The following is an 18435-nucleotide window of genomic DNA, read 5'->3' on the forward strand; positions in this document are numbered from 1 at the left end:
ACCTCTTCGCTTGTTCCGAACACGGAGCAGCAAGGAGAAGGAGTGGGTTCTTCTGCCCGAATAAAGGCAGCTCCAGCGCGCTTTGTTCATCATATAAGAACGCTGGCTCGGCAGATCGTCTGCCAATCGCAAGGCGCATCCAAAGGAAGAGTGATGAGGAAGATTTTGCAAAACACAGCTAGGCAAAATCTATAAGGCATCTTAAAACCACCAATGTAGAACAATCAGAGCACTGAAAAACTGGAAAAACTTTAACTTTCCTTACGGATTTCTTACTTCTCAAAGCGAATACAGCGTCTCCAACGCAACCAAAACATAGCCACGAACTGTCAGTTTTTTTAATTCATTTTTCTAATCGTCGCGAGCGATTTTGTTCGGGATGACTTCACCTGTTTCCTATAGACACTTTGAACTAAGTACCTGTATTTCTACATATGTTTTCGGGAACGAGAACAAAATAAAGGAAAGGAAAGAGATACAAAACGAATCACACGGACCAGATCTACCGGTTTAGCCTCCTTTATTTTAGTTGTACATTTAACCAGTAGTTTCGGGTTTCAATCCTAATTCAGTCATTCGCATTTCTATATCCACTGTCGGTAAACCATTCTCTTTGTTGTAATGGTAGCTTAGAATCAATTGTTTTTCTTCCAATCCAGGTACATGTTCAAAAAGAGATCGGCCAAGGCTCTGATCTATGTCATTTTCCTCTCTAAGAAGGCAAAAATAAATAAGAAAAAATAAGACGCTGAAATTAACCACGTACGGCTGGAACCATGGAATATCTCGCTTCGGTCCACTTCTACTATTCTGTGCAGTCCAGCGAGAGGCTTGGCTTCCAAAATATTTCAATGGTTTTTGACTGGATTCTTCGCTCGATCGCTTTTGCTGATTCACAGAAAAGCCGCACAGATTCGCAGAAGGAATAAATATTTGTTTGCTAAAAAAAGACGAAATGCATTACTACGTAGGCCCAAAAATAAAGAGATGAGACAAATAAACTTACAACCGCAAACTATTCATCACGTTTGTTATCTTCCTTAAGTACATCTTAAAAAATATAACCTTCTACCTTTGCTCTAGCGACATAGATTCTTCGGCTGCTGCAATTCCCTTATCCACATGACATCACACGAGCTTAAAGGCTCTGGCACACTGGTTGCGGTACGTGCGCTACGTGCGGCACTTGTGGCAGTTGCGGCAGTTGCACGTTCAGACTGGTCACCACCACATGAAGCACACCTGGCAAAGGTGTTATGAATACCAAGCGTTTTTGACAAGCGGTTTTGTCGTTGTCGTTGTTGTTTTAGGTGCTTAGGTGCTTATTCTGTAACTTGCGATTACGATGGCCTCAGGCGTTCGATGATTCAGGTGCTTATTCTGTAACTTGCGATTACGATGGCCTCTAGGCGTTCGATTCATTTGGTTCATTTTGTGTTCATTTGGTGTTCACGATCGCCTGCATGTCGAGTGCATTTTTGTGGTCGACAGCTGGCGTTCTGTTTACATCGAGCATCGAGCATCTGAAAAACAGTTATAGCGTCCTGATTGTGCTTCAATAATTTCTTTCTGCTAATCGTATACTATTATTACAAAGGTTAAGTCGTTTTTGATACAGAAAAATCAAGTTAATTCACAGTTTTTTTACTTCAAACTGTCATTTCGAATTGTTTTTGTTTTCGAAACGTTTCGAAATTCGCATGAATCATCGAACGCCTGAGGCCATCGTAATCGCATGTTACAGAATAAGCACCTATATCTGACAAAATCATTGAAAATTTCCGGATATCCTTCGTATCACCAAAAGCCGGGGATACATGAAGCGTAAACTTTCGTATAAACTCAGAGTGTAATGCCAAAAAGATTATACTTATGTCAAAAAGATTATAGGCCCGCGGAGTGTAAATCCGAGCGTAAAAGCAAGCGTAAACACAGCACCAACATGAAGTTATGATGAATTGAATATTCTACAATCGCTAAAGGTAGGAATACACGAAGCGTAAACTCTCGTATAAACTGACAGTGTAATGCCAAAAAGATTATACTTATGTCAAAAAGATTATAGGCCCGCGGAGCGTAAATCCGAGCGTAAAAGCAAGCGTAAACACAGCACCAACATGAAGCGTAGCGTTATAAAGAATTAAATGTTCTACAATCGCTAATATACAGTAAAAACATCTTAAAATATATAAAAAGATGTTCAGAAATCAACTTATCTCGTCGATTTATGTTTTTTGTGGCCAGAAACACATGTAATTGATGTAATAGCATAGTGTAATTGCAGGTGCCCGAATGTAATTGCATTTGACGTTCCGGTATAAACTTTTATGCGATTATGCCTGCCACACGAAGCGTAAACTTTTTGGCATTACATTCTGAGTTTATACGAGAGTTTACGCTTCATGTATCGCCGGCTATTGATGTAATAGCATAGTGTAATTGCAGGTGCACGAATGTAATTGCAGTTGACGTTTCGGTATAAACTTTTATGCGATTATGCCTGCCACACGAAGCGTAAAGGCAGGAATACACGAAGCGTAAACTCTCGTATAAACTCAGAATGTAATGCCAAAAAGTTTACGCTTCGTGTGGCAGGCATAATCGCATAAAAGTTTATACCGAAATGTCAACTGCAATTACATTCGTGCACCTGCAATTACACTATGCTATTACATCAATTACATGTGTTTCTGGCCACAAAAAACATAAATCGACGAGATAAGTTGATTTCTGAACATCTTTTTTATATTTAAAGATGTTTTTACTGTATATTAGCGATTGTAGAACATTCAATTCATCATAACGCTACGCTTCATGTTGGTGCTGTGTTTACGCTTGCTTTTACGCTCGGATTTACGCTCCGCGGGCCTATAATCTTTTTGACATAAGTATAATCTTTTTGGCATTACACTCTGAGTTTATACGAGAGTTTACGCTTCGTGTATTCCTACCTTTACACTCTGAGTTTATACGAGAGTTTACGCTTCATGTATCCCCGGCTTAAACTTTTTGGCATTACATTCTGAGTTTATACGAGAGTTTACGCTTCGTGTATTCCTGCCTATAGCACTTCACTCGCCGCCATATTGGATTTTCGATTTCCTTCAGGAGCTGTCAAATACATGTTTACCAAATCGACAGAAAGCGTTTAGGCAGGAATACACGAAGCGTAAACTCTCGTATAAACTCAGAATGTAATGCCAAAAAGTTTACGCTTCGTGTGGCAGGCATAATCGCATAAAAGTTTATACCGAAACGTCAACTGCAATTACATTCGTGCACCTGCAATTACACTATGCTATTACATCAATTACATGTGTTTTCCGGTCACTGTCGGGCTAGACTATTGGTTAAAGGACAAAAGGACGGAGACGATCGGAGTGTGATGGACAATCACATCAGCGCTATATGCTCAGTGCATCCAAAGGCGGGTGTTGTCGCGTGTCCGACCAGAGATCCGGCGAAGGTGAAACCTCTTCGCTTGTTCCGAACACGGAGCAGCAAGGAGAAGGAGTGGGTTCTTCTGCCCGAATAAAGGCAGCTCCAGCGCGCTTTGTTCATCATATAAGAACGCTGGCTCGGCAGATCGTCTGCCAATCGCAAGGCGCATCCAAAGGAAGAGTGATAAGGAAGAGTTTGCAAAACACAGCTAGGCAAAATCTATAAGGCATCTTAAAACCACCAATGTAGAACAATCAGAGCACTGAAAAACTGGAAAAACTTTAACTTTCTTTACGGATTTCTTACTTCTCAAAGCGAATACAGCGTCTCCAACGCAACCAAAACATAGACACGAACTGTCAGTTTTTTCATTCATTTTTCTAATCGTCGCGAGCGGTTTTGTTCGGGATGACTTCACCTGGTTAATTGACACATCTTGGCTATGACTTCACCTGTTTTTTTTTAACATATATAAGGACGGACGAGCCGTATGACTTCACCTGTTTCCTATAGACACTTTGACCGAAACAATCTTCCAGAGGCTTCAGTATCTGTCAAAAATGTTCATTCATTTTTCTAATCTTCGCGAGGGATTTTATTGGAGATGACTTCACCTGTTTAATAAACGCACTTTGCTGTTTAGTCAAAACATTTGTGTCGCAGGCTTTAGAGCGTCTTACGAACGGAATGAAGAGATTGTGCGCGCTGATACAATAGTTCAGAATATCTGCATATAGGTATGGGTTTAATATTAATATATGATGTGGTATCTATTGCTTAATAATGACATATTCAAGCTACAAATCTGGTAATTCCATTACATTACATATTTTCGTAATATAATTGCAGAATGATGTCTGCAAAAGGTCAAGATGATTCTTGCAGCCCATCGAAACAAATTGTGGATCTACATACACCCGAATCTAAAGATGAGAAGAATTCGGAATCTCATTTTATGAGGCTTAAATTTTTCGATCAAATTTCATTAAAGGAGCCTTGCACTGCAGCGCTCATGGATGTGTTTAATTCTTATCTGCCGATGCAAAAGATACTCGTTCGGCAAGCAGTCGATGATGATACCCTTGATTTTTTCGCTCAGTCAACTGGTCCAGAAAGCGAAGATTCACTGTTTGTTATCGATTTAACGCCTATGAAGAACAAACAAAACGGTGGTCCGATACCCAGTTATAAGAAAGGGCTGACCAAAGTTTTTGACGGACAAACACCGGATATATCATCTAAGGGCGTTTCAAGAATTCCAAGAGCAAGACAAAGTTGTTGGAATTGCGAAGGAGATCATGGTTTAAAAGATTGCAAGGAACCTCGCAACTACACGAGGATTCGCCAGCAAAAGGAAATATTTCAAAAGAAAACTGATCGCTACCATGCAGATTTGGAGCAAAAATTAGGACACATTGTACCCGGGCAGTTAAGTGACCATTTACGAGAAGCTCTGGGGCTTGGAAGCAGAGATTTGCCATTTCACATCTACCGTATGAGAGTATTAGGCTATCCTCCTGGATGGCTTGAAGAGGCCAAAATTACGCATTCTGGATTGCAGCTTTTTGATTCGAATGGTGAAGTGGTGCACCACTCTGATGAAAGTGAAGTGGAGCAGGATAATAGTCGAATTAAATTTGACGTGCGTAGAATAGTTGCATTTCCTGGGTTCAACGAGCCTCCTTTACCAGGCATGGTAGATGACTCAAAGTTTCATAAAGTGCCCCCTTACTCCGACGAAATGAGTCGGAAAGAGATGGTTCAACAACTTCAAGGAACATTAATTCAGGGTTATCGAAGGAAGAAATTGAAATTTTCAACAACAGAACTTAACTCCAATATTTTACGGGAACTAGCACAAGATGACATAGATTCTGTTTATGGAGATAACAATTCTAACGAAAAACAGGTGCTTATAGAGCAGGAAGACGGCCAATTAGCAGATGACACGGATAGTAGACATACGACTAACGTAAACGATAGAGTCGTACTTGTTGAGGAATCATGTCCAATATTTTGTCTAGATGTAAGTACTTAATTGGTTAGTAAATTTAAGTATATTCAAGCATTTTTTTTTAATTACAGTCATCTACAGAAATGCCTATTAAACGAACTGTGTCACCGACCCTGGATGCTCTCCAACAGTACAAGAAGCATCTCATGAACGAGTTACATGTTGAAAGATTGTTTGCATCATCAGCAGAAGGCAATGATCAAACTGATAGTGAAGCATGTGTTGATCAAAAGCTACTGAGCGATGATTTTTCAACCATTTTACCTACATTGGATGTTGCAGAGACTTCTGACATCAACGAAGCAGCTAGATCCGGAGTATCAAAGATAACGCTTGGGACACCCATCTTAAAAACATTCACTCCTTTTAAAACACTTCCTAACGGTGCAGCATTTTCATTAGGAGTGAGTGATGTAATTCATTTTGAAAATTTACCTCATTCCACTGGAAAGTATGAACAAATGAAATCTTTGTTGACAACAGTTCGACATAGAATCATTGATCATCACCATGAAACAGACGAAGAGTCGTAAAGCTCTTTCAACGATATAAGTAAAAATGATTGTTCATTATGATTTCAACCCTCCAAAATAAAATAGTATCATACCATCATAACCAAAATAAAATTAATTTATTTTTTTAACGTAGTTTACCGCGCATTTCATCTTATATATTTTCACAAATCCATCATTCCTTCCATAAATTTTAGCGAGAAAGTGTTAGCAATCGTCTTTTCGATATCAGCCTTGGACATGTTTTTCTTCTTTGAATCCATTGTATAACCGCATGCATCCTTCGCTAATGTTTGAACGAAGTGCTCGGTGGCTTTTGTAACAACAAAAATAGCTTCAGCACTGATTACACTTATTTCGCAGTCCACTTTCATGAGTTGTTTGATACGGGCGAAAGGTAATAGAGACAGTCGTACTTCTCGTGAAACTAAAATAATTGATAAGGTTTATTTACAACTCATATCTGATTTATTTTACTTACATACCATTTGTTGCATGGCTGCTTTGGTATTCGTTTCCACATGAAGTGCCAGTTTCTTCACAGTTGTTGGCCTCTTTCTGAATTGACCTTTCTGAAAGATAATCATTACTCTCTCAATTGCTTCTCAACATTCAACGCAGGTGCGGCATAGCTTTTTTCATTTTCATTTTCTAAAGGCAGTCCGACACATTTAAGGTTATTTCTTTTTACATACCATCACTACTATCTTGGGACATAAAAAGATCATCCGAGTACTGAACTTCCGCCATTTCGCTCCCTTTTAATATCAATTTGAGTCATTCGATGCGTCCATCAAATCAAAGACCGTTCAGATGAAAGTCCCGTGTGACAGAAATCGCTCACCGCCATTCAAATTGTCCTGTTAAGAGACTAACAGGGCGCTAACAGGGTAGAAATCTTGCTGCTGTTTACAGGGCTTTTGCGCATGTATTGGTGCCATTTTCGACGCATTTTTGCGATGGTGTGTGTGCCATCCTACCGTACCCCTGTGCCCAGTAGCCTCGCCCCCTTAGATATTTCGGATCAATATGAAGCACGCAAAAGCATAATTTCATTTTCTCCAACTTTATTTTCACCTTTGAATCGGACACTCTGCCTCGCAAAACACATCACAAAACACAACACTTCGCACAACACTCCTCTGCTTCGCTGCCTGTCCGACGCTGATTGATGCCAGGATGCTGCCGAAAAAAGACAACATGATTGATCATGATCACATTTGATCAACAGATTATTTTTCAATTTCTTACCATTTTCCGTTGTCACGCATGCCCACAAACAATGTCCACGGGTTTAGATGCTCCGTAACACAAACGAATGATAGAAATTCACAGCAAAACTAGCTTTTTTCTTCAAAATTTTCGGATGCACGATCGCAGCACATCCTGCCTCTTGCGCGTCGTTTTCAACTGACGCCATGTTGGATCCAGGCCTTAGCAGAAATTTTCACCTTCCTCTTTCGTTCGCCGTGCCCTTACACAAACACACGCGCACGGGGCCGTATCCGAACACGCAGCGCTCGTGAGCGATCGAGTGAATGGTGAGACAGCATCAAAACAAACCGTAGGAGTGAAAGAGATAGCATGTACTCGAAAGAAAAAAATCGACTGCTTGACAAAAAGTCTGTCAACAGGGTAAGCACCTAAATTGCACTCTAGCCGGCGATACATGAAGCGTAAACTCTCGTATAAACTCAGAATGTAATGCCAAAAAGTTTACATCTGCCGCCCCCATGACAGACTTTTTGTCAAGCAGTCGATTTTTTTCTTTCGAGTACATGCTATCTCTTTCACTCCCACGGATTGTTTTGATGCTGTCTCACCATTCACTCGATCGCTCACGAGCGCTGCGTGTTCGGATACGGCCCCGTGCGCGTGTGTTTGTGTAAGGGCACGGCGATCGAAAGAGGAAGGTGAAAATTTCTGCTAAGGCCTGGATCCAACATGGCGTCAGTTGAAAACGACGCGGAAGAGGCAGGATGTGCTGCGCTCGTGCATCCGAAAATTTTGAAGAAAAAAGCTGGTTTTGCTGTGAATTTATATCATTCGTTTGTGCTACGGAGCATCTAAACCCATGGACATTGTTTGTGGGCATGCGCGACAACGGAAAATGGTAAGAAATTGAAAAATATTTTGTTGATCAAATCTGATCATGATCAATCATGTTGTCTTTTTTCGGCAGCATCCTGGCAGCATCCTGGCATCAATCAGTGTCGGACAGGCAGCGAAGCAGAGGAGTGTTGTGCGAAGTGTTGTGTTTTGTGATGTGTTTTGCGAGGCAGAGTGTCCGATTCAAAGGTGAAAATAAAATTGGTGAAAATGAAATTATGCTTTTGCGTGCTTCATATTGATCCGAAATATCTTAGGGGGCGGGGCTACTGGGCACAGGGGTACGGTAGGATGGCACACACACCATCGCAAAAATGCGTGGAAAATGGCACCAATACATGCGCAAAAGCCCTGTAAACAGCAGCAAGATTTCTACCCTGTTAGCGCCCTGTTAGCGCCCTGTTAGTCTCTTAACAGGGCAATTTGAGTGGCGGTGAGCGATTTCTGTCACACGGGCGTCCCGTGTGACAGAAATCGCTCACCGCCACTCAAATTGCCCTGTTAAGAGACTAACAGGGCGCTAACAGGGTAGAAATCTTGCTGCTGTTTACAGGGCTTTTGCGCATGTATTGGTGCCATTTTCCACGCATTTTTGCGATGGTGTGTGTGCCATCCTACCGTACCCCTGTGCCCAGTAGCCCCGCCCCCTAAGATATTTCGGATCAATATGAAGCACGCAAAAGCATAATTTCATTTTCTCCAACTTTATTTTCACCTTTGAATCGGACACTCTGCCTCGCAAAACACATCACAAAACACAACACTTCGCACAACACTCCTCTGCTTCGCTGCCTGTCCGACGCTGATTGATGCCAGGATGCTGCCGAAAAAAGACAACATGATTGATCATGATCACATTTGATCAACAAAATATTTTTCAATTTCTTACCATTTTCCGTTTTCACGCATGCCCACAAACAATGTCCACGGGTTTAGGTGCTCCGTAGCACAAACGAATGATACAAATTCACAGCAAAACTAGCTTTTTTCTTCAAAATTTTCGGATGCACGAGCGCAGCACATCCTGCCTCTTCCGCGTCGTTTTCAACTGACGCCATGTTGGATCCAGGCCTTAGCAGAAATTTTCACCTTCCTCTTTCGATCGCCGTGCCCTTACACAAACACACGCGCACGGGGCCGTATCCGAACACGCAGCGCTCGTGAGCGATCGAGTGAATGGTGAGACAGCATCAAAACAATCCGTGGGAGTGAAAGAGATAGCATGTACTCGAAAGAAAAAAATCGACTGCTTGACAAAAAGTCTGTCAACAGGGTAAGCACCTAAATTGCACTCTAGCCGGCGATACATGAAGCGTAAACTCTCGTATAAACTCAGAATGTAATGCCAAAAAGTTTACATTTGCCGTTTACACGGTGTAAAAAAGATTATAGGTCCACGGAGCATAAATGCTAGCGTAAACGCTGTTTGCAAGCGATTTGCCCCACTACATTTCCTGTTCGTGGTTTGCATTAATAGTGAGTGATCATTACTAGCGTTTTTAATCTTTTTCTTCGGAAAACAGGTCTTATTTTTCTCGCAAAAGTCGATTAAAGTTCAGTGTAATTCGGATTACACGTCTCAACCCGGTCATGTAAACATGTTCAAGTGTGAATTAATTTTATATTTACGCTTGAGTTTACGCTTCATGTATCCCCGGCTTCTGGTTTGCTTTTGTTATTGTCATCGAAAAACGCCGCGTTTATTTGCTGAGAGATCTTTTTACAGAGAGCAGCACATTTTGTCTATTTTTAATGATATTATGGATACGGCGTTCTAACGATTCAAGAAAACATGTATGTGGCTTTAGAATGTGTGATCATTTACAACTTGGTAGCGTTTTTATTTGCATTTAGCTTGTTTTGTTACGGATTTTTTCCATTATCATATTCAACCTCAACCAAGTCCAGCTTCGAGGATTTTCCCCGAGCTGAATATGCAAGGTGAGTTGAATTAAACCTTGGATTTCACCGTATGCTTTACTTCCATTTATTTAAGGAGGTTTTTCCGATTTCAGTGTTGATCACCGACCACACACCACACGAGCAGTGTTGGTAGTAATCGATGCGTTGCGTATGGATTTCATTTTAAAAAATGAAAACATGAAGTTTATCAGTAAACTTATTCTAGAAGAAAAGGCCTGTTTATATCGGCTTCAAGTGCATCCACCGACAGTTACTATGCCTAGGATAAAAGCCTTGACTTCCGGAGCACTACCCAGTTTTGTAGATGTAGTGCTTAACCTTGGATTTTCTGAAATGACACTAGACACCTTTTTATATCAAATGAGGCAGCAACAGCAGCGAATAGTTTTCTATGGAGATAATACATGGACTCGGATGTTTCCCGATATGTTTGAGCGAAAGGGAGCAAACAACGATTCTTTCTTCGTAAATGATTTCTATGAGGTTTTATATTTAACATTGATAATGAGACAGGTTTAATGGCTTAATTATTTGGATGTTATATTCTTTATTTTAAAGGGTGACCAAAAAATAACAACAAGCATGAAATCCGAACTCAACACGTACGATTGGGATCTTATGATTTTACACTACCTTGGACTGGACCATGTGGGCCATGTAGAAGGTCCTTTTAGTGATAAAATCCCTGGAAAGCTTAGTGAGATAGATAACGTGGTGGAGACAATCTATGCAGCGTTATTCGAACCGGTACAGTTTTTGCTAGTTTGTTTTGGTGATAACTTATTTAACAGATTTTAATATTTCACTTTAATGCAGTACTCAAATATTACAAGACCAGTAGTAATGCTAACTAGTGACCATGGAATGAGAGACTCGGGAGGACACGGTGGCTCTTCACCGTCTGAAACAAACATACCCTTTCTCATCATTAATCGAGAGTGCTCCGAAAGCAACGAGACATTCCTGCAAATAGACATTGCTCCGACAATCTCGACAATAATGGGTGTCGCTATTCCAAATGCATCTATTGGCTCGATCATTCAACCTATGCTAGCGCGGATGAAAAAAGAAGAGCTACTAAATGCCATGCTTTACAATACCCAAAGACTTGTTACCAAAGCTAAGCCGTTTCTAGAAAGTGGAAATGAGTATTTCAGAAATGGTAATATAAATGTTTCTTATAGAAATATTATTTGTTTTCTGACTCTTTACATTTTTCATATTTTTTCTGTTTCAGAAATATATCAACAGTACGAAGAAGCAAAAAAGATACATCGAGAAGGGATAAAACATAAATTGTTAAGCGAATCTTCATTTAAACGTGCTACTGTGCTTTACAAATTAGTTTCAAAACGAGTCTCGCAATTGCTTATTGCGAACTACAAACAGCATAATTTGTTGTTTATGGCTATAGGCGTAATCATAATGATTTCATGCGCTGTTATTGCTATATTGCAAATGACCAACACAGAGGCAAATGTATCGATACGATTGATTTCTTTCTTGTATCATATATTCATATTCTATTGCGGTTTGAGATTTCTTAGCTACTTAAATGGGCATTTCGCTATTGGACTGTTGGATGTCGTTCTTTTGATCACAGTGTTAATTTTTGTAATCAACTTGCAAATATTGAGATGCTCTTTTAAAATCATAAATATCACGCAAAACAAGGTACCTTTTAAGAAAAATACTATTTTCCAGTTAATGCTTGCCGGCTTTGTATTTCACTGTATCTCTTTTACCAGCAGTTCTTATATAGAAGAGGAACATCAAATATGGTACTATTTTACTAACACAGCCATGGTTGCCATGGCTTTAATTAATATTACAAAATTGAATTCCTCAATAGCTACATTGAATTCAAGAAAATATGAATATAATTCCCTAACACTGGCATGTAAAGAGCGAAATAGGTGTTACGTCTACTCTGTTGCCATTCTTTGCACGCATTCATTAATACGCCGAATCAATCAAACAGGAGACAAATGGCAACACATTTCAGATATAGGCGACTGGTTGATGATTGAAGAACACAAATTGTTTTTGACTTTAATTACGATACTCGGGTTGCTCAGCGTTATCCTTAAAGTAAGTCTCCTTGGAGGCTTGTTCACCAATGTGCTTTCTGTGACTGCGGGTTTATTAATTTACTGTTACCGCTCTATATCTGGAGGGTTCTTCGGTTCCGAAAGCGTTTGTGAAACCATTTCAATTTTTTATCCTTTCTGTTCTAAATATTCCTCCTTGCTTATTAGATTGATTTGTTTAATCTTAATTATAATTTTTTTTATAGGGCTTATACCTTCAATTTACTATAGCTTCATTAAGAAGAATAAGTTTGATTCTTGCCGGGCAAATAATAAGTTTTACAGCGACTGCATTAAGATAAGTGTTCTTGTAATAACACTCTTACATAAGCCATACAACATAGTGCTAACCAGTGCACTGTTATTTTCAAGTGAATTTGTAAAGCAAAGCATTCATTCCATTACAAAACCAGATTACACCAATTTAATGCTCAACGCAGTGATGCACTATTGGCTAGGAAAAACCTTTTTTTTTTACCAGGTTAAACACAATTAAGATAAAACCATTTTTATTGTAAAACATGTAGAACGTTCTTTCTTTTTCAGGGCAATTCCAACAGTTTGGCGACTATCGATCTGAATGCGGGGTATATAGGTTCTAATAGATTTAACCTTTATCGAGTTGGTTTCTTGGTGACTATACAATCCTACAGTGGCCCTCTGATAAGTACACTAATGTTGATTCATAATTTGCGTCAGACTACACAAAAACATAGGTTTGTATCAATTCGCGTTTAATTTACTTTTTTTCAGTTGAATATTAAAATTTTCTACAATTTTAGGCTAAGCTTAATACCAACGTTAAGACGATATGTTGTGGCTTTTATGACCGTCCTTACTTTACTTCCTATTAGCTGTTTTATTGTTGTGGTTACGGTTTTGAAGGATCATTTATTCGTGTGGACCGTATTTTCACCAAAAATTATCTATGAATATTGTAATCTATTTTTAACTTTAATTCAGATACTATTTGTCATTTTATTTTATCCAACACCAATACCATAATTGTACATAAATATTAAATATAGCTTTATAAATCGATGTTATTTTGCAACGCATAATGCACATCATCTGCATTCACATTCAGTAAAATTTTCTGATAAATATCGCTTGAACTGTTGTCAGAAATGAGTAATCTTAATGCACCCAGCCTAGCACATATCATCATGGCTCTTCCTGGGTTCGGAACGTTGATCCCTGAAAAAGCGCATAACGTTTCTAGCTGAGCATAAACACCTAAAAAGCAACATTCGTCAATACCGATACGGGTCACTTCCATCGTGACGGCGTGTAAAAACATTTGTTCGATACGGGAACAGCTTCGAATAGTTTTCACCTGTGGACTGGCAATCATTTCAGCTAGCACCATTTGAACTTGAGTCATCGAAACAATTGAACTCGAACAAAACTCGGTTGCTCTACGACAAATGTCTAATGCACGTCTGGCATCTCCTGAAACTGCAGCTACTTTACGCGAAACTAGCTGCACGGCATCGTTATTGAAAGCATTCGTACCAGCCAAACGAACCATAACTATTTCCTGCAACTGACGGAAGTTATATGGTTGAAAGGTCAGCCTAGTAAGACCTAGTCGAGACGATATTTTGCCCATTAATACCCGTTCTGGCAAGTCCATTGTATTGGCAATCGTAACAACAATCAATTGTGCCGTCTGAAGTGTTGGCCAATTCAGAAGATTATAAACGACATCCTGTCTACGGTTGCATAGGATGTCCAACTCATCGATAAGTACCACCGTGGTTATACGGCGAGGTGACTTTGTCGTGAATCTTTTATTGAGTAGGTTGTAGGCTTGCTCCCAAGCCAATGTTTTGCCAGTAAGTTGACGATAAATTTGGACATATGCCTGGCGCGGTTCCGACAATCTCATGCCGTTGATATCGACAAACTCAAACTTTGGGATCTTTTCTGCTTCTGACAACAATTTTAACGAGCTGATTACAGCGGTTGTCGTTGCCGTTTTCCCCGTTCCAGGAACACCAGATACGTACATACAGCCTCCTGAACCATCATAAATTTTACCCTCTAAAAAGTTGAACAGTATATCATATTCCTTTTCGCGACAAGGCAGGCTGATTGGAGTAGCGGCCACGTGCAATTTTTCACGAGCAATTGATAGATCTTTGGACACACGCTCTCCTGGCATGGGTTTGTAGTCAATCGTTTGTATGATACTGCCGCTGCGAATATGTTTAATTTCATTCGTGCCATTCCACTCATACTTTGGGTTGCCATACTCTTTCCGGTTTTCAAACTCTAATTGACGGGATGTACGACGTCCGCCAATGCATTCGCCAACACTGCGGTCAGTTATCGGACTGGTGCCAACTTCGACAAATCGTTTATTGTTTGATGACTTGAGCATGTTTTTTTGGCAGATGCGTTCTAATGAATCGGAAGTCTTTCTTGTTTTTGGTGGTGAAGACTGATTTACCAATGGTGTTGTTCCTTTTAAAACACGTTTTCCTGCTATGTTTGACGATGTTGCCAAATCGATTTTTGTTTGATTGTCAGAAATTCGTAGGGTGATTTTCATATCAGTTGTATTACATTCTTTAGATTTTACGATTGAATAATTTCTTATATCTTCATTGCCTTCGCTGTAGTTAATACGTAGCGAAGGGTCTAAATTTATTTTTTGACCGTTCGCCATTCCCTTTTCAGTTTTTGTTATCAAGCTCGTGCGGGAAACGCATGCCTTCCGTTCTTTAGTTATTTCAACATCACTGAGTGCATTGGATAGTTCAGCCATGCAATCGACAAGTTGAACCCTCCAGTGATCTGTATGAAACATGTTTTCGAGATCACTGCTTGCGTTTGTAGAACTTTTCATTGATTTCGCTCGTTTCAACTTCAGCTTTGGTGTGTTGGCAGGTATAGATTGTTCGTTAACGGTAGTGCTGTATGTTACATGCGTTCTTGTTGGCTCTGGTTTAATGGGTTGAAGAACCCATTTTCTACCTGATGATTTCATGAGTTTGTAACGTACCAAATACCATATTTTTCCTCGTGAGTAGTAGTCATTAGCCAACATCTTCTCTGGATGTGTAGCATAATGAACACAACACAGCCCATAAATTGTTTCAATCGATATGTCTGGATTGAACCGAGGATCTTCGACCACTTCATTTGCATCGAACGATATGATTTCGTCCGAAAGAACCGACTTTGGTAGAGCGGTTGGCCTGTAAAGCGAATAAGGTATTTAGCGTGTGCTGGACGAAGAGTATAGTCTAGTGATCGTAATAATTTAAAGCAAAAGAATGTCTACTACCTTGAAAACCACCGTACAGTCGCTCTACAGGGATCTGTGTTACTGTTACGGTCAGAACCGGCTATTTCGTACATACGAAGAATCTGCGCCACATCGCATCCTTCGATCGAATCAGGATTGGTTGCATCCATGTTGGAAACCAGCACATAACTCCCAACCTCTATCGTCAACGCTCCAAACATACATTTCCTTGAAGGAAGTAAACAAAAGGCTCAAAATTATTACGCTCAGTTATTCGCAGAAAGCAATAAAAAAGAACATACGAATAAAACGCAACAGCACGACGCTTTAGATCAGTATATTCCAAAACGACTGCATCGTCTATCCATTTCACCGGTTTAGCTGCAACATCTTTCATTTTGCCAATGAAAATATTTCTTATTAATTTGAACACTTTCACCACTTGTTTAGTTGCGAACAAAAATGTTTATGCTACAGGTTTTTGGCGGGAGTTTAAGTTACCCGGAACAAAACCCAGTCACCCAGCAAGCTTGTATGAAAGAAATGGAGGTTTCAAGCCGGGGATACATGAAGCGTAAACTCTCGTATAAACCAAAGTGTCTATAGGAAACAGGTGAAGTCATCCCGAACAAACAAACAGTCATCCCGAACAAAATCGCTAGCGACGATTAGAAAAATGAATGAAAAAAACTGACAGTTCGTGCCTTTGTTTTGGTTGCGTTGGAGACGCTGTATTCGGTTTGCGAAGTAAAAAATCCAAGTTCGAGTTCGAGGAACTGCTCGTTTGATCTAAAATTAGGAAATGTATCATTTAAACAGGCAAAAGTACATAATATGCCTGATAAAACCATTGAACTTTTCCGGAATCAAACGCACGCTGGTTGGTGATGAACGTAAACAGCTGTCAGTTATTTGACGTTTGGTGCTTTATGTCAAATTCCTAAGTCGGGGATACATGAAGCGTAAACTCTAGCGTAAACTCAGAATGTAATGCCAAAAAGTTTACATTTGCCGTTTACACGGTGTAAAAGAGATTATAGGTCCACGGAGCATAAATCCTAGCGTAAACGCTGTTTGCAAGCGATTTGCCCCACTATATTTCCTGTTTGTGGTTTGCATTAATAGTGAGTGATCATTACTAGCGTTTTTAATCTTTTTTTTCGGAAAAAAGATCCTATTTTCCTCACAAAAGTCGATAAAAGTTCAGTGTAATTCGGATTACACGTCTCAACCCGGTCATGTAAACATGTTCAAGTGTAAATTAATTTTATATTTACGCTTGAGTTTACGCTTCATGTATCCCCGGCTTAAAAGCAAGCGTAAACACAGCACCAACATGAAGCGTAGCGTTATGATGAATTGAATGTTCTACAATCGCTAATATACAGTAAAAACATCTTAAAATATATAAAAAGATGTTCAGAAATCAACTTATCTCGTCGATTTATGTTTTTTGTGGCCAGAAACACATGTAATTGATGTAATAGCATAGTGTAATTGCAGGTGCCCGAATGTAATTGCATTTGACGTTTCGGTATAAACTTTTAGGTGCTCAGGCGTTCGATGATTCATGCGAATTTCGAATTTCGTTGTTTGGAAACGTTTCGAAAACAATAAACAATTCAAAATGACAGTTTGAAGTAAAAAACTGTGAATTAACTTGATTTTTGTGTATCAAAAACGACTTAACCTTTGTAATAATAGTATACGATTAGCAGGAAGAAATTATTAATGCATAATAAGGACGTTATAACTGTTTTTCAGATGCTCGATGCTCGATGTAAACAGAACGCCAGCTGTCGACCACAAAAATGCACTCGACATGCAGGCGATCGTGAACACCAAATGAACACAAAATGAACCAAATGAATCGAACGCCTGAGGCCATCGTAATCGAAAGTTACAGAATAAGCACCTAAAATAGGTCCCCCACTCACAGTGAGTTACTGAGTGACCGAAAAAAAACACTTTTAAACTGATTAAATGTATCTTTTTCTCCCCCCCCCCCCCATTTCCCTAATACATTAATTTACGTTTCCGCATATTTTAGTGTAAGTTTGATTACTAAAAATGTAGAAATTAGCGATTTTTTCGGTCACTCAGTAGCTCACCGTCTGTTGGGGGGGCCTATTTTAGTCTTTTACCGTGGGTTTTTAGGTGCTTATTCTGTAACTTTCGATTACGATGGCCTCAGGCGTTCGATGATTCATGCGAATTTCGAAACGTTTCGAAAACAGTAAACAATTCAAAATGACAGTTTGAAGTAAAAAAACTGTTAATTAACTTGTTTTTTTCGGTATAAAAACGACTTAACCTTTGTAATAATAGTATACGATTAGCAGAAAGAAATTATTGATGCACAATCAGGACGCTATAACTGTTTTTCAGATGCTCGATGCTCGATGTAAACAGAACGCCAGCTGTCGACCACAAAAATGCACTCGACATGCAGGCGATCGTGAACACCAAATGAACACAAAATGAACCAAATGAATCGAACGCCTGAGGCCATCGTAATCGAAAGTTACAGAATAAGCACCTAAAATAGGTCCCCCACTCACGGTGAGTTACTGAGTGACCGAAAAAAAAACACTTTTAAACTGATTAAATGTATCTTTTTCTCCCCCCCCCCATTTCCCTAATACATTAATTTACGTTTCCGCATATTTTAGTGTAAGTTTGATTACTAAAAATGTAGAAATTAGCGATTTTTTCGGTCACTCAGTAGCTCACCGTCTGTTGGGGGGGCCTATTTTAGTCTTTTACCGTGGGTTTTTAGGTGCTTATTCTGTAACTTTCGATTACGATGGCCTCAGGCGTTCGATGATTCATGCGAATTTCGAAACGTTTCGAAAACAATAAACAATTCAAAATGACAGTTTGAAGTAAAAAAACTGTTAATTAACTTGTTTTTTTCGGTATAAAAACGACTTAACCTTTGTAATAATAGTATACGATTAGCAGGAAGAAATTATTGATGCACAATCAGGACGCTATAACTGTTTTTCAGATGCTCGATGCTCGATGTAAACAGAACGCCAGCTGTCGACCACAAAAATGCACTCGACATGCAGGCGATCGTGAACACCA

At 39.5% G+C, this 18435-nt stretch overlaps 5 protein-coding genes and 1 long non-coding RNA gene across 9 annotated transcripts in view; 2 read left to right on the top strand and 4 right to left on the bottom strand.

Annotated features, from left to right (window-relative positions):
- LOC126575929 (uncharacterized) overlaps positions 1-9203 on the bottom strand; it is a 37104-nt gene extending 27901 nt beyond the window's left edge. Inside the window, exons 1-2 of the long non-coding RNA XR_007608283.1 lie at positions 9166-9203; positions 7309-7418 (exon numbers count right to left, since the gene is read on the bottom strand). This is a non-coding gene — a long non-coding RNA (uncharacterized LOC126575929). The remainder of the gene's footprint in view (positions 1-7308; positions 7419-9165) is intronic.
- LOC126575918 (uncharacterized) lies at positions 488-1224 on the bottom strand. The gene is made up of 2 exons (XM_050236939.1): positions 1007-1224; positions 488-940 (listed from the first exon to the last, which is right to left on the bottom strand). Exons 1-2 carry the CDS (start codon positions 1048-1050, stop codon positions 538-540), a joined length of 447 nt encoding a protein of 148 aa, XP_050092896.1. The 5' UTR covers positions 1051-1224; the 3' UTR covers positions 488-537.
- Positions 4088-6091, top strand: LOC126575851 (zinc finger CCHC domain-containing protein 8 homolog). Its single transcript, XM_050236825.1, has 3 exons — positions 4088-4178; positions 4291-5467; positions 5527-6091. Exons 2-3 carry the CDS (start codon positions 4292-4294, stop codon positions 5986-5988), a joined length of 1638 nt encoding a protein of 545 aa, XP_050092782.1. The 5' UTR covers positions 4088-4178; position 4291; the 3' UTR covers positions 5989-6091.
- Positions 6068-6776, bottom strand: LOC126575919 (DNA polymerase epsilon subunit 4). The gene is made up of 3 exons (XM_050236940.1): positions 6663-6776; positions 6453-6539; positions 6068-6394 (listed from the first exon to the last, which is right to left on the bottom strand). Exons 1-3 carry the CDS (start codon positions 6715-6717, stop codon positions 6132-6134), a joined length of 405 nt encoding a protein of 134 aa, XP_050092897.1. The 5' UTR covers positions 6718-6776; the 3' UTR covers positions 6068-6131.
- A 665-nt stretch (positions 9204-9868) lies between the features above and the next one.
- On the top strand, positions 9869-13130 carry LOC126575819 (GPI ethanolamine phosphate transferase 2). Of its 4 annotated transcripts, XM_050236733.1 has the most exons (8): positions 9869-10017; positions 10092-10147; positions 10208-10482; positions 10558-10746; positions 10816-11161; positions 11237-12570; positions 12636-12805; positions 12872-13130. In XM_050236733.1, exons 1-8 carry the CDS (start codon positions 9869-9871, stop codon positions 13092-13094), a joined length of 2742 nt encoding a protein of 913 aa, XP_050092690.1. In that variant the 3' UTR covers positions 13095-13130. The 4 variants fall into 4 exon arrangements, with proteins under 4 accessions (XP_050092690.1, XP_050092689.1, XP_050092693.1 ...); XM_050236732.1 differs by having other exon boundaries at positions 10092-10482; XM_050236736.1 differs by having other exon boundaries at positions 10092-10482; positions 11237-11673.
- LOC126575827 (origin recognition complex subunit 1) lies at positions 13120-15778 on the bottom strand. Its single transcript, XM_050236754.1, has 3 exons — positions 15648-15778; positions 15385-15573; positions 13120-15295 (listed from the first exon to the last, which is right to left on the bottom strand). Exons 1-3 carry the CDS (start codon positions 15740-15742, stop codon positions 13120-13122), a joined length of 2460 nt encoding a protein of 819 aa, XP_050092711.1. The 5' UTR covers positions 15743-15778.
- Between the last annotated feature and the right edge of the window lie 2657 nt (positions 15779-18435).

The sequence above is a fragment of the Anopheles aquasalis genome, chromosome 3 (assembly GCF_943734665.1).
Source record: "Anopheles aquasalis chromosome 3, idAnoAquaMG_Q_19, whole genome shotgun sequence".
NCBI classification, from domain to species: domain Eukaryota; kingdom Metazoa; phylum Arthropoda; class Insecta; order Diptera; family Culicidae; genus Anopheles; species Anopheles aquasalis.

What these genes read in the sequence shown, in the direction of transcription:
- LOC126575851 (XM_050236825.1), top strand. Translation starts at nt 4,292, where the DNA reads ATGATGTCTGCAAAAGGTCAAGATGATTCTTGCAGCCCATCGAAACAA. An exon ending in GTCCAATATTTTGTCTAGAT is followed by an intron (nt 5,468 to 5,526) that starts GTAAGTACTTAA and finishes TTTTAATTACAG; the next exon opens with TCATCTACAGAAATGCCTAT.
- LOC126575919 (XM_050236940.1), bottom strand. Translation starts at nt 6,717, where the DNA reads ATGGCGGAAGTTCAGTACTCGGATGATCTTTTTATGTCCCAAGATAGT. An exon ending in GTCCCAAGATAGTAGTGATG is followed by an intron (nt 6,540 to 6,662) that starts GTATGTAAAAAG and finishes ATTATCTTTCAG; the next exon opens with AAAGGTCAATTCAGAAAGAG. An exon ending in AAGCAGCCATGCAACAAATG is followed by an intron (nt 6,395 to 6,452) that starts GTATGTAAGTAA and finishes CAATTATTTTAG; the next exon opens with TTTCACGAGAAGTACGACTG.
- LOC126575819 (XM_050236732.1), top strand. Translation starts at nt 9,869, where the DNA reads ATGTATGTGGCTTTAGAATGTGTGATCATTTACAACTTGGTAGCGTTT. An exon ending in AAATGAGTATTTCAGAAATG is followed by an intron (nt 11,162 to 11,236) that starts GTAATATAAATG and finishes TTTCTGTTTCAG; the next exon opens with AAATATATCAACAGTACGAA. An exon ending in CAGACTACACAAAAACATAG is followed by an intron (nt 12,806 to 12,871) that starts GTTTGTATCAAT and finishes CTACAATTTTAG; the next exon opens with GCTAAGCTTAATACCAACGT.
- LOC126575827 (XM_050236754.1), bottom strand. Translation starts at nt 15,742, where the DNA reads ATGAAAGATGTTGCAGCTAAACCGGTGAAATGGATAGACGATGCAGTC. An exon ending in CGTGCTGTTGCGTTTTATTC is followed by an intron (nt 15,574 to 15,647) that starts GTATGTTCTTTT and finishes ACTTCCTTCAAG; the next exon opens with GAAATGTATGTTTGGAGCGT. An exon ending in ACTGTACGGTGGTTTTCAAG is followed by an intron (nt 15,296 to 15,384) that starts GTAGTAGACATT and finishes TTCGCTTTACAG; the next exon opens with GCCAACCGCTCTACCAAAGT.
- LOC126575918 (XM_050236939.1), bottom strand. Translation starts at nt 1,050, where the DNA reads ATGTACTTAAGGAAGATAACAAACGTGATGAATAGTTTGCGGTT. An exon ending in GTGATGAATAGTTTGCGGTT is followed by an intron (nt 941 to 1,006) that starts GTAAGTTTATTT and finishes GTCTTTTTTTAG; the next exon opens with CAAACAAATATTTATTCCTT.